Consider the following 12801-nt stretch of genomic DNA (forward strand, 5'->3'; position numbering starts at 1 on the left):
TGGGATAAACTGACATCCAACAACATTTATTATTATGGTCGCTCAATCAGCCAGATGTTTAGACTGAATTTGTCATTTTTCCACCTATTAAATCCTTCCCAAAAACCTAGGATAGGCAGATGTTAATATGGTAGATGTCTGATTCCCAGCAACTCTTCAGCCAGGGACACACAACATTTACTGGACAATTCTTTATTTTTGTTGACATTCCATATAACAGTTATAGTTTAGAAGCTATTATAGTAAATATAGCAAGATTTATTCCTAAAGGCATTTAATTACATCTGGAAATCTTCATGGCTGCAGAACTGTTAGGCAGTTCCAACCCTCACAGTTTAACACTACTTTTCTTCTATTACATTGAACCCCTCAGTTTATACTGATACTTGTGATACAGTCAACAAAGTTTGATCTGAGGGTTACTCTTTCTCAAATTCTAAAAGTAGTTTTTAGTCCACTTCTAAACTTACCTGCTATCGACTGAACCTAAACAGAGTAAGCGTATGGCTCCCTTTTTTTCTAACTTTTTTCCTGTTTGGTTATACCTGAGTGTAATTTGTGAGAAGATTTGGAAAATGTCAGTTGAAAATCTAACGTAGGAAATGAGAACACATACCAAAAGGGTGTGTGTGTGTGTGTGTGTGTGTGAAGCAATTTCTCAAAGTGACACTTCTATTCAGCTGCTATGTCCCCACTGCTGGGCGCTGCCAGTGAATCCAGCAGAGGCTGTGACAGGCAAATGTTTGCTCCTGAGTTCCAACTAAGGGCCTCCATTAGGTTTTGAAGGATGAGAACTAGCAGCAACAACCAGGTGAGATTTTGCCACCACTTTGTAAAGGCAGGCAGTAAACCTGCTTAGAGCAGTCTACCTTTTTCCTTTCTGAAGTCCTGGCTGTGGATGAAGGAGGCTCCTTTGCAGCCAAGTCGTGCGGCCTTTCAGTCCACTTTCTTTGGCACACGACCCATCTTGGTGCAGATATTTCTCAGAAGGAAAAAGGCCACAGTACTGGCTATGCAGATCAGCTCCACTATCCAGAAGGCTGTTCCCCAGCTGTAGTGTTTGGCAATTGTGCTGAAAGGCAGACCAGCCAGGAAGCCTCCCACTGAAAAGAGAAAGAGTGTGTTGGGAGCAAGGTGGGCTTTTATCCTCAATTGGTTCCGATTATATTTTCACATACCGTTAGCCATTAGGGCAACAATGGCATGAGATGTGCCACACAGGTTGGATGGCGCGCTCTCATTGGCTATGACGCCAAACAGTGCAATCGGTCCATAAGAGCAAAATCCAAAGATGGCTCCTAAGAGCAGGATCCAGAGCTATGAAAATGGAGCCGTAGAAAAGGTTAGGTGTTCGAATAGGGCACCTTTCCCTACTATCTGCATCCGCCACTTGGACTCCTTTTCCTCATCACTGTCTGCAAAAGGGTGCCTTAGATGAAGCACAGCAATGTTTAATCTTCAGTAAGTGTTGTTTCTCAGTAATCCACCAAGAAAGTGAGAAATAACAGTACCTCAGCCAACTGCTATTTTAAGGTAATTTTTAGATCAGGGTACTAAAATATCAAACCTTGGTCATCTCACTGCAATAGCATAACTAGGAGAACTGTTCCTGCAGCCCCTCAGAGGGAGGTCTCCCACTTCTACGGCTAGTACAGGGCTGTCAAACTCGCGTCATCACATGATGTGACGACGTATCAACTCCCCCCCCCCTTCGCTAAACAGCGTGGGCAGTGTGTGACGCATCCAGCCAGTGGTCCGCAAGTTTGACAGCCCTAGGCTAGCAGCTACTGCTAATAACCCTGCATCTGGCATCAAGTCAGTGGCTGAAGCAACAAAATGATCGACATATCAGTGAGAGAGAGAGAGAGAAAGAGAACAAAGACCTCATGTTCTGTAAGGCCCACAAGATCAGCCAGAGGATAAAGGAATTGATTCCAAGAATAATTTCCCTGGGAAAAAAAGAAAGGAAATGAGCAAGGAGCATGAGAGAATGGAAAAGACAAAACACAGTAATAATTGCATGCAGAAGCAGAGACTCTTACCAGCAATTTTCAAAAGCAACTTTGCTAGCTAAAAGTTTTAAATTAATGGCAGACCTCTTAAGGCCCATTGTTGTTGACTGGGAAATCATCATCATCATCAGTATCTGAAGATTCCCCATCCTTGGAATTCTCAGCCTTTTGAACTGAAGCCAGAGGAAAGGCCAAGTTTTGGCATGAACCAATCTATCATGGCTTCAATAGATGGGCTTGTAATTGCCAAAAGTTCAGGAAGCAAAGAATCTATCCAGGAAATGAATTTCACCTTGATTTCAGAAACCCAGTTTTGTTTCCCTGAAAGTTGCAAAGTTTTGTTTTGTTCCATTAAAATTGTTTCTAAAAACCAATTCATTTTACTTGTGGAAACCCTCACAAGATGTGGCATTTACCTAACGGTAAAAGCATTCAAAATGGTCACCTTTCACTATCAAACAGGTGACAATATAAATGAGATGAAATTGGGGGGAAAAACCAATTCCCTCCCAGAGAGCAACAGGTTTGCCAGCCTTTAATGCCCCTCTTGTATAACTGAGCCTCCTTCCTATATTTTACCTTGGGGGAGCTGTCAGTTACAGTGACTCGAAAAAGGAACAACGAGGCAGCCATGCCGGCCATCATCAGGAGTAGTAGGGGATGCCGAGGGTTTCCGTAGACTGAGAGACCCACCTGCAACACACATATGTGGATCCAAAATGAAGTGGGGCATCCCTGTTACGAAATATCTGTCAACCCATCCCAGACAAGCCCGCCTCTGTCTCAGCATAACTGTAACTGACAGCCTGTGTGTGGTTTCCAGGGCTGCCCTTCCTCCTTCATGCTTACCTTGGCCACTGCACGGTCCGAAAGGTAACCAGCAGCAATGCTGCCCACGAGGCCCCCAATTTCCAAAGCGCTCATATAGGAACTGCCTAAGAGCAAAGAGCACAGTGACAATTCCAGTGAGGCTGCATCCTTGCCTGTTGCATGGCCCTTCCGGGCCCCTCCCCTGGTCAGTCACGCAAAAGACCTCCCCACAGATACAGTTCCACAGAACATTGACTCTGGCTTACCCAGACCAAGCGTCCACCTTTGGGACATGCTAAGCTCTCAAAACCCCAGGAGAAAGGCGCTGCCTCCTACCCACAAGGGCAGACTGTCCTCTCTCCTGAATGAGAAATAGCTGTCCCCAGTCAGTACAACACGTCTTCACACCAAACACCACCAGGTAGCCAGAAGAAAGGACCCAGAGGTAGGGAGAACACAGCAGCTCAGCCAAGGTGCTGTCATCCTTCGAGGAGTCTGTGGGAAAAGAGACCGTTCAGCAACCTGACCGTTCTCCTGGGCACCTCTGCCCTGGCCCTCGCTCAGACTACACACTTCTTCTCTGCTCCTCAGAGTAAAGGAGGCCTGACAGATTTATTGATAGATTAGCCTTATAAGTTGCTGTATTGATCAGAACACAACTCCCCAATATGTAATTAGGATTCAAACAATATAAATGGAAGACACACTTATAAGAAGAAAAGCAATTCTTCATGAAGAGGGATATTTATAACAGACCTGCATCCCTGGCTTCAAGTCACAGCAAAGTTTTCCATTTAGTTCCAGAAGGCTGGGGGATGGGGGGCGGGCGGGCACACCTGAGAAGTCTGCTTTCATGGCCCTGAAGATGGTAACTGATCAAGGGGATCTGTTTCCCCACACACTCACCTTGTTTCCCTTTCTTGGGCTTAGAGTCAAGGTTGGGCAGTCCTACATCTGAAGGCTCATTCTTAATCAGGAGCAGGCACACCAAGGAGGCAACCACACACAGTGAACCAGAGAAGGCCAGGGTGGTGCGCCAGGCATAACTCAGTGCCATCAACGCTGCCACAATGGGTCCGATCCCTCCGGCCAGATTCATGCTGGTGGAGAGGATGGCCCACCAAGTCCCAAACTGGGAAGGTTCAAACCACTATAGAGAAAGGAGAGGGAGAGAGAGAGAGTATGGGTGAGTGAGTGCCTAGGCCAAGGCCAAGGCCTGACACTGAGCTTAGGTTTCCAGCACCACCACAGGATGGCACAAGTACTAATGGCCAAAAAGGAGCAGCAGACACTTTCTGGACTAATTTCCATGGTCCCCAGAACAGTCCTCGGAAAAGCAAAATGAAGTGCATTTCCACATCTATTGTTTAGCATGATTTCCTCAAAGCAGTTGACAAGAGCATTTAATAAAACATCGTACCCTTTTTTAATGGCAACAGACATGGGCACCTGTGCATTCCACCTCTCCAAGTTCACGGACACAAATGAAGTCAAGCAATGCAGCAGATGCCCCAGAAAGCTTCCTTCTGGGTTATCAGTAAGCTCAAGTCATGACTTGCCTCTGAATGCTGAGTTGTGAGGGAACTTGAACAGGAGGAGGCAGCCACTGGATTAACAGTTTCCCAGAAGTCTTTGGATAAGGAGGTTCTGGATCAGACTGGCCTTTGGCCTGCAGTCTTTTAAGGCAGCCAACTAGCCAAAGACTGCTCCTAGCCACCCAAGGCCCAGCCATCTCTGAAAAAGGCCACTTGCTCAGGGCCAAAGGAGGTGACTAGTATCCCAAAAATATCTGAGAGCAACGTGATATGGTTTGCAATTTATAGCTCCCGCTGCCCTTGCCAATCCAAGCCCCTCCTAGAAAAATGACATCTTTGACTAGCAGAGAGCACAGGTACTAAGGCCTCTCCCTCCCCAGTTACAAGGGCAGGTCTTGGTTCCATTAAAGAGCTGCAAGCTCCCAGCATTAACACAAAAGATCAGCCAACGAGGCCTTCTTGGCTTGTGGCTCTGCATGGGAAGAGCCAGAGCCAGGGGCTACTCATGTGCGGCCACCTTCTGGTGGCTTCCCAGGGACAAGAACCCGACTTGCTGCTCACACACTAAACAGCCCCTGCAGGGGAAAAACTGGCTCCTCCGCTTACCTTGCGCAGCACTTTGCCACAGGGGGGCCAGCCCAGGCCTTGGGCCAGCCCGTTGAAGAACCAGAGTCCTGCAAACAGGGCAACGGTAGAACTCCAAGAAAACAGCACGTTGACCAATCCCACCAGGAGGAGGCCGGAAGAGAAGAGCCAGCGGGCACTCAGTCGGTCTGAGAGGACACCACTCACGAACTTGCTAATGGCGTAAGCGGCAGATTGGCTGCTGGTGATGAGACCTGAATTGGACGAGAGCCCCGGGAAAAACCTCAAGAGCACAATCGCCAGGGCCTGGCCTGAAAGGGGCTGAGGCAGGCAGGCAGGCAGCGTTAACTGGAATCAACCAAAAGCAAGGCAGGATCCCGAGTACAAGGAGGGCAGCAAGATGGATTGTGGCCAGAGAGAAGAAAAGCTGGATGGCAGCCATTTCAGAGAAGAAGTGGTACTTTTCTCACAGAGGATGTCAATAAAATGGCACCGTTGACCTCCTGGTCTGGCTGTGGGCTCCCTGTGGCCTCTGAGTGGCCACGGTGAATACAAAGAGTTTACTCTTGCTGCATCATTAAAGCAGCCGGGATCATGATGCCCCTCCCAGTCAAGAATCGAGTTCAAATCTGGCGATACGATTCCTTTTCTCTCCAAATAAAAGCTATACAATATTGTCCCAATATTGTAGCTTCTCTAAACAATGACTGCAGAACTGCAATATCTGAGAAATAGTAGCAAGCAGGTTTCCCTGGCAAAGTGACACCTGTCCCAAGCATAAAGTTGGTTCTCTAATTCCCTCTAACTCTCTTTGTATGAAGCCTCTGAAACTCCAAAAGGGTTCTGTACCCCCAGGATCCCCTCTCCAAGGATCCCATGAACAAATAAGAGGAAAGAAGGAAGGAAGGAAGGAAGGAAGGGAGGGAGGGAGGGAGGAAGGAAAACTCACCCAAATCATCTTTGTCCAATCGTACTTCTTCCATGATTGAAGGCATCACGAAGGAGAAGGTTTTTCTGTTGAAATAGTACAAGGTGTACCCAGCGTACATAGCAGTGAATATGACAAACCGGTGATAGTTATAATTCTTTCCCGCCATTGTTGGATGGGCTTGTGCTTCCACGGGTTAAGAAAAGAATGGAGGGAAGTAGTAGGCTGTTCCGCTTTTAAGAGTCCAAACTGCAGGCGCAGCAGAGTTGCTGACCAAGGGGAGAGGAAGGGTGGCAGCCAAGGGTTCAAAAGAGGGAGCCAGCAGCTGCCTGACTGTCTGTCTGCGTCTCTGCCGGGCAGAGGCTTTGTTGAAGTTCTGGCTTGATCTCAACTGCGCTCATGGCTGCTTTCTGGAGAATGATTAACTAGAGGACCAGGCTGGATACAGAGTTCAGTATAAATGCACCCATTGACAATGGAACCCCTGCAGAGCCAGCCTGTAATAAACAGAGTTCGTGTCCAGTATGTAAAGATCAGTGAGGGTTTTTTTTCCACTCCCTTGTTCTGACCTCTGAACTCAAATAATGCAAGACCAAACAGAGTGGATCAAGGTCTTCCTGGAACAAGCAACCTCCTGCGTCAGGACTGGCTCTCTCGCCTGCTTCCTTCAGATCTCAGGAGGCCCCACTGAGCTCAAAGATCTTCTTCTGCAAGCTGAGAGACATAGAGAACACGGGTCAAATGCTGCCCATCGGAGAAGGCAAGTTCAGCATAAAAATATTTCCCTACTTGGGCACAAGACCATCTGGGCACAGCAAGCAGATTAAAAACCAAGAATCCCTCCCCATTTCTAGGTAAGAACTGAAGCACAATAATTTTCCGTTACACCTTCGAGGTGCATTAGTTTATGGGCAGAAGAACAAAATACCAGGACCTTTACCTGCTCAAAGTAGGTGTGCCACAGAGGAGCCATTGATGTTAAGAAAATGAGAATCACAGTTTCGTTGAAAGCATGGGCAAATACAATAAAGTCTGCCTGGCCCTTCACCGACCTCCCTGGGCTGCTCATGTGCAGAAGACTCTGCTGGCAGTCTAAAGACAGGGCTGCTTCCAGCAGGAGCCTCAATATTTGGTTTCATCACACTCCAGCAGTAGATAGGTCCCAAAGGGCAAAGGTCCTTAAAGGACACCAACAGGGCTTGGAATGCTGCCCAGAAGGAAAGGAGGGAAGGAAGGAAGAGCCAGCCAGTAGAAATGCTTTTTTTAATTTTTTTTAATTTTTTTACAACAAACCACATACAGCATACTTTTTGAATAAAAATATCAGCCAAATACATAATCAAACCCAATTCAATTTTCCACCATCCTCTTGTATACTTTTAAAAAATGTATTTCCCTTCCCCCCATTTTAATTTCACTATTTGCATATCTCTAATACAAAGTTTAATCTAACCCTCTGTCCTGGATTTAATTCTTTAATCAAATCTAGCCCCCCACTTTTTTGCCCCCCTTCTTGTCTCTCCCATCTAAATTAAAACCCTATATTCCCAATTAGAAGTTTCTTTCTTTTCAATCTTTATATCAACATCTATAATTCTATCCATAAACATATTTTTAAAAAAACCATTTATCTTAATTTTATAAAAAAACAAAGATAAAATAGTACTAACATTCACTATTTCAAAAGATTTCTTATGTATTTAATTCTCATATCTCTGTTATTTCCAAAGAATCTCTTGTGCATTTAATTCTCTTTTATATTTCAATCTTAACCGGTGTTAATTCCCTTCGTTTTTCTTTGAAGTTCCTTGCTTTAACAAAATATGTCTTATATTTCAATGAAATCTTGCCTATTTCCATAGCTTCAAATATCAGTCATTTCTTTATCAATAAAGATTCCAAAATTTATCATTCTCAAGCTTATATATAAAGAAAGCAAAATTAAAAAGGAGCAAACATTTCTCTTATTTCAAAAAGTTTCATGCTTATACTTGTATATTCTCATCGCTTAGAAGTTTTAATCTTAAACTGGTTCAATTCAACATTTATTCGCTTAAAATTCCATATTTTCTTAGCTTATCATATATTTCTATTAAATCTCCTTTTTCCTCTTCCCCGTTCTTTATCTCTCCTTAACAACCTGTTTAGTCATTTAAATTTATATTTTAGCATCATAAATTCTTTATTCACTGTCACTGCTAAAAACAGTTCTAATTTTTTCTAAATCATTATTTTCCGTCCAGTCTTATAGCTATTTCTCATATTGCTTGCTTGAAGATCATTTGTGTATTTCTCTTGTTTTCAGTTGTTCTCTGCTTCAATCTTTGAAGTTGTAGATCTTATTCTTGTAAAGGTCAAACAGCTTGTTGATAAAAAGCTCCTTTGAAATTCTCACCATTCTTATCTCAGTCATAAAAGGTTTACAATAAAGATCAAGTGCTTGTAATTCTTCTTCTGCCTTTAGATGTTGCTTTGTAGTTCACAAATCCAATCCACAATTAGCAAAACTATCCATTTTGTTTCCTTTACTTAGAGCCGCATCCTGTTTTGTTTCAGCTTAATTTTCCCTTTTTCCAGTTTGTCCCATTAAAAATCCGTAACTTCAATTTGATAATTTGCTTACTTCAAATCCATAAAGGGTAGAGGAAATCGGAGATATTCCATCCAAGTCCAGGTTTTTTTTTTTTTTTATAAAAAGTTTTATTTTTACAATCATATCAAATAATTCATCCAATGTACAGTTATATACAATTAGTCGGGCTTGCCCAGTCACCACCACCCTTTTTAACACTCTTCCCTCTTCTACCTTCTTTTACTTTCCAAACCTTCCTCTCCTTCTCTTATCTACATCCACTCCTCCCTCCACCCTACACCTTCCTTCTCCCTCTACTATCCCTCTTCCTTCCTCTTCTCCTCTTTCCTACCTCCTACTCTCTCTTTTCTCCCTCCCCACCGTTCTAAAATGGTAACTATGCAGACCCGACCCTACATTAATTATATTTCTTCAATAATCCCTGAACATTAACCATCACACCATCTCTACCAAACCCCCCAATTCCCTCCCCTTACCCCCACCCCCACCCCGACTTCCCAGAACAAAATGCAGGGTATCAAAACTAACAATCATAATCCAAAATAATTCCTAAATTATAATCTTTAGTCACACCACACTTAGTCACACTCTCAATTCCCCTCTCCTTCAAAAATATATCAAGCCTTGTAACGCCTCTAAATTCAATGTTCTAGTCTCTGCTGTATGAGCTGGAGAGGCACCAGCTGATAAAGTTCCAAAGCTCTTTGTTACAGTAGACTTTAATTGTTTGGCTGCCATCTTCTATAAAATTATTTATTTATTTATTTCCAACTTAATATTCACTTTAAATCTTCTTAACTTCTGAGAAACACAGTCTTTTAAAGCAGTATTTAAAAAATCTCCCTAGATTCTATCAGCAGGCAGCAAAGAGTTAAAGCAGCAAGTAACATGCAAATTACCAACTGCAGAGGCACACGCTGAAAGTATCACTTTCGCTTTCCACTCGTTAACTTGTTAACAATTCGCCTCCATTTTCTTGCTGTTTTCAAGCTTGTTACAAAGTATCGGGGAATCGGCTTGGCTACTTGCTTAAAGTTCTCCCACTTTCGTTCTGTCCGGTATAATCCTTTATTGTCCAAAATAAATCTCGGCGTTTGGTCGTGGTGATTGGTTCCAAAGCAGAAGAATCCTCGGATCTGGAGCACTTGGTTACTGGAGGAACTTAACCCTTCAAACCCCTTTTTCTCAGGGGCTTTAGGAAATTCAACCTCTGCCCTCAGCTCACCCCTTCTCCTTCTCCCGAAGAGGGGGTTTTCCGAACCGCTGGGCAGCAGATTTAAGCTGTCCTAGCGATTCCACATAATCCAGAGGTTGGTGATCGTAAAGATCACCGCCATCACCTACGGTGCCAAACCGGAAGTCCCATCCAAGTCCAGTTTTAAGTCCTCAGTTTTTCTCCCTTTTTCCGTTTATATTCATTAATCAATTGTTAAAAACTTCCAGATTATCCAGATTCCAGTTATAATTGTAGATTCTATTTTTCTCTTTTTGTTTAAAGGCTCTAGACTTCAATTTCAAAGCCAAATTTTTGTCAGGTCCTTGGGTGCTGTTTCCATTTCTTTTAGTCAATTATGTTAACATCAACTTAGCCGCTGTTCCAAGGTTTGTAAATTCGTTGCAAAAATCAATTTTAAAATGCCTCCCCATGAGTTGATGTTCACTCACCTGGCTTCTATATTTGTCCAATTCACCGCTTCAACCTCCTGCACGAACTTATGTGGCCGTCCCGACTTTGGCAGCTTGTAATGGCTGCGATCCTCATTGCTGGGTCTAAGGATAAAAGGCCGGTGCTGCAGGGAATTTGCAACTTCCCTGTTCTCTCCGGCGGTTCCTTCTTTCTTTGCTGTCCCTGCAGGACAGCTATGGTCCATTATGGACCCCCATGATGATGGGATTTTTGGCGCTCCCCCTGGAGCTCCCGGGGTTGGCGTCTGTCTCGTCTTGACGGTGGCCACGCCTCCTTCAGTAGAAATGCTTTTAAGGCAGGGAAGGGGCTCTCCTTCAGAGGAGAACTCACCTGCCCCGTTTCCTCCTTGCCTCAATCACCTTGCCTCAAGCTACAAAAATAAACCCTCAAGACAAACTTTGTCTATCAGCCTTTCCACTAATATAGCTCCGGGCAAGTTATGGAAGCAGCCTTGGAAGGACTAACATTTCTCTCCCTGTTGCCTTCTTATGCCACTTCTTCTGAATGGCCCAGGTTTTTTTAAATTAACCCCTGGAAGAGGCTGCTAGCTCTTCAGAGTTACCCTTGCAAAATGTAACACATTTTCTGCTCTAACCCGTTCGGTTAATTATTTCCCTCCTTGCTGTAAAAGGCACTTAATACTTGCTGGACACTCAATCCTCATTAATATGCAGCTTTCCCTTGCTGATGTCTAACAAGGCAACTCCGGATAGAGGGGGACAGAGATTATAGGTCTATCTATATAAGTTGCCCAACAAAAGCCACCTCTTTGCAAGGTGACATTTATTAGATTTTAACACTTTATTGCTTTGTAAGCAACTCAAGGCAGTAAATATACATAATGCTCCTTCCTCCTAAGATGACAATAACCCTTTGAGGCGGGTTGGGCTGAGAGACGGACAACTAGCCCAAAGTCACCCAGCTGGCTTTCATGCCTAAAGCGAGACTAGAACTCAATTTTCTGCTTTCTAGGGCAGGACCTTAACCATTACACCAAGCAGGCTCTTTGGAGACAGGCCACCCCCATCACTTAGGCTCACCATGAAAGATTGGAGAAGGGTTCCTGGTGCTTCAATGGGGACAATTTTAATAAACATTTCATTTTATTTCAGTTCTGGCATCTTCTTTAATGTCATTCTGCTTCAGTATCCATCCTGCAAATTCTGAATTGGCCGCAACACAAGAATTTCAGAAAAAGAACTGCTCCAGATACCTTGAACCTCAATTTTTTGGTACCTTTTACAGGTAGTCCTCGACTTATGACCACAATTGAGCCCAAAATTTATGTCGCTAGATGAGCCATTTGTTAAGTGAGTTTTGGTCGCATTTACGATCTTTCTTGCCACCGTTATTAAGCAAATCACTGCAGTTGTTAAAATTAGTAACTTGGTTGTTAAATGAATCTGGCTTCCCCGTTGACTTTGCTTGTGGGAAGGGTGATCCTTGGACATTGCAACAGTCAGAAATGGGAGTCGGTGTCCAACTGTCTTCAGTTTTGACCACACAGGGATGCTGCCATAGTTGCGTGAAAAACGGTCATAAACCGCTTTTTCCTGTGATGAAAATCGGGTGGAAAACGAATCTGTTTATTTAAATAACCAAATGTGTCCCCGGAAGATGAACTTGGCCAGCGCCAGGCAGCATCCCTCCCTCCCTCCCTGCTGGAGCCCCCGGCTCTCCAAACCGGCCAGGGCTTTGGGGCGGGCGACCCCCGCGGCCCGCACCACCTGGAGCCCTCCTGGCACGAGCACCCCTTGCGAAGCCCCGGGCGCCGGGGAAGGACGGCGGCCCTGGGGGCTGAGCGGCCTCCGCTTCCGCCAGCTCGAACGGCGCCCCGGGCCGCAGAAAAGGGCCCTCCGCCCGCCCCCCCCCGCAGCCCCACGTACCCCCCCGCCGGAAGACGGTCGCGCTCCCTCGCCGGGCCGGAGACGCCCCGCCCGAGCGCCATCCCGCCTCCCATTGGCCGAGGTGAACGTCACTCCCAGCTACCCAAACGCTGCTTCCTGTTACGAGCAACTGCTCCTTTGCCCTAGACCCGCGAGAACGCATGCGCGACAGCAGCCGACCCGCCGAAAAGCCCTTTGTTGTCGTCCCCCGTCCCCCCGCTCCAGTCGAGGGCAGGGCGGCGGCGAAACCCCTCCACGAACCCACTCAGGCACTGGGCGTTGATTCCAGTTGCTTTATCGGGACTGACAGTAGAAAGCACGTTCTGCCCCAAACAGGCCCACAGAAAACCGTTGCGTCTCTTTAAAAAAATAAGCTCTGAAAAGGAACCCGATTCCAAGACGCCCTTTAAGAGCTCGAAAGGTTGCGGGAGCGAGTGCGAGTCTCTCTCTCTCTCTCTCGGCAGCCAAGAGACCGGGAAGGACTCCAGAAATGGGGGCGGGGCGGGGCAGGAGAGGGGCTTGACTGCATGCTGTGCACAGTTGGTTTTCGAAGTCTGCTGTGCTCTAGGATAGGGGTCTCCAACCGTGGCAACTTTTAAGCCTGGAGGACTTCAACTCCCAGAATTCCCCAGCCAGCTTGGTTTGGCTGGCTGGGAATTCTGGGAATTGAAGTCCTCCAGGTTTAAAGTTGCCAAGGTTGGAGACCCCTGCTCTACGAACTGGCCTAAAGGGGGTGGGGAGGAATCCCCACATCTACAGAATTAA

General features: G+C 45.5%; 1 protein-coding gene across 2 annotated transcripts; it reads right to left on the minus strand.

Annotated features, from left to right (window-relative positions):
* Window positions 1-181: 181 nt before the first annotated feature.
* Window positions 182-12162, minus strand: SLC37A4 (solute carrier family 37 member 4). Of its 2 annotated transcripts, XM_058194933.1 has the most exons (11): window positions 12037-12162; window positions 10129-11703; window positions 5892-6584; window positions 4964-5196; window positions 3729-3972; window positions 3159-3317; window positions 2862-2947; window positions 2592-2705; window positions 1884-1949; window positions 1179-1317; window positions 182-1103 (listed from the first exon to the last, which is right to left on the minus strand). In XM_058194933.1, the coding sequence occupies exons 3-11, from the start codon at window positions 6037-6039 to the stop codon at window positions 937-939; spliced, it is 1356 nt and encodes a 451-aa protein (XP_058050916.1). In that variant the 5' UTR covers window positions 6040-6584; window positions 10129-11703; window positions 12037-12162; the 3' UTR covers window positions 182-936. The 2 variants fall into 2 exon arrangements, with proteins under 2 accessions (XP_058050916.1, XP_058050917.1); XM_058194934.1 differs by lacking the exon at window positions 1884-1949 and having other exon boundaries at window positions 183-1103; window positions 12037-12161.
* Window positions 12163-12801: the final 639 nt, after the last annotated feature.

The sequence above is a fragment of the Ahaetulla prasina genome, chromosome 9 (genome assembly GCF_028640845.1).
Source record: "Ahaetulla prasina isolate Xishuangbanna chromosome 9, ASM2864084v1, whole genome shotgun sequence".
NCBI classification, from domain to species: Eukaryota; Metazoa; Chordata; class Lepidosauria; order Squamata; family Colubridae; genus Ahaetulla; species Ahaetulla prasina.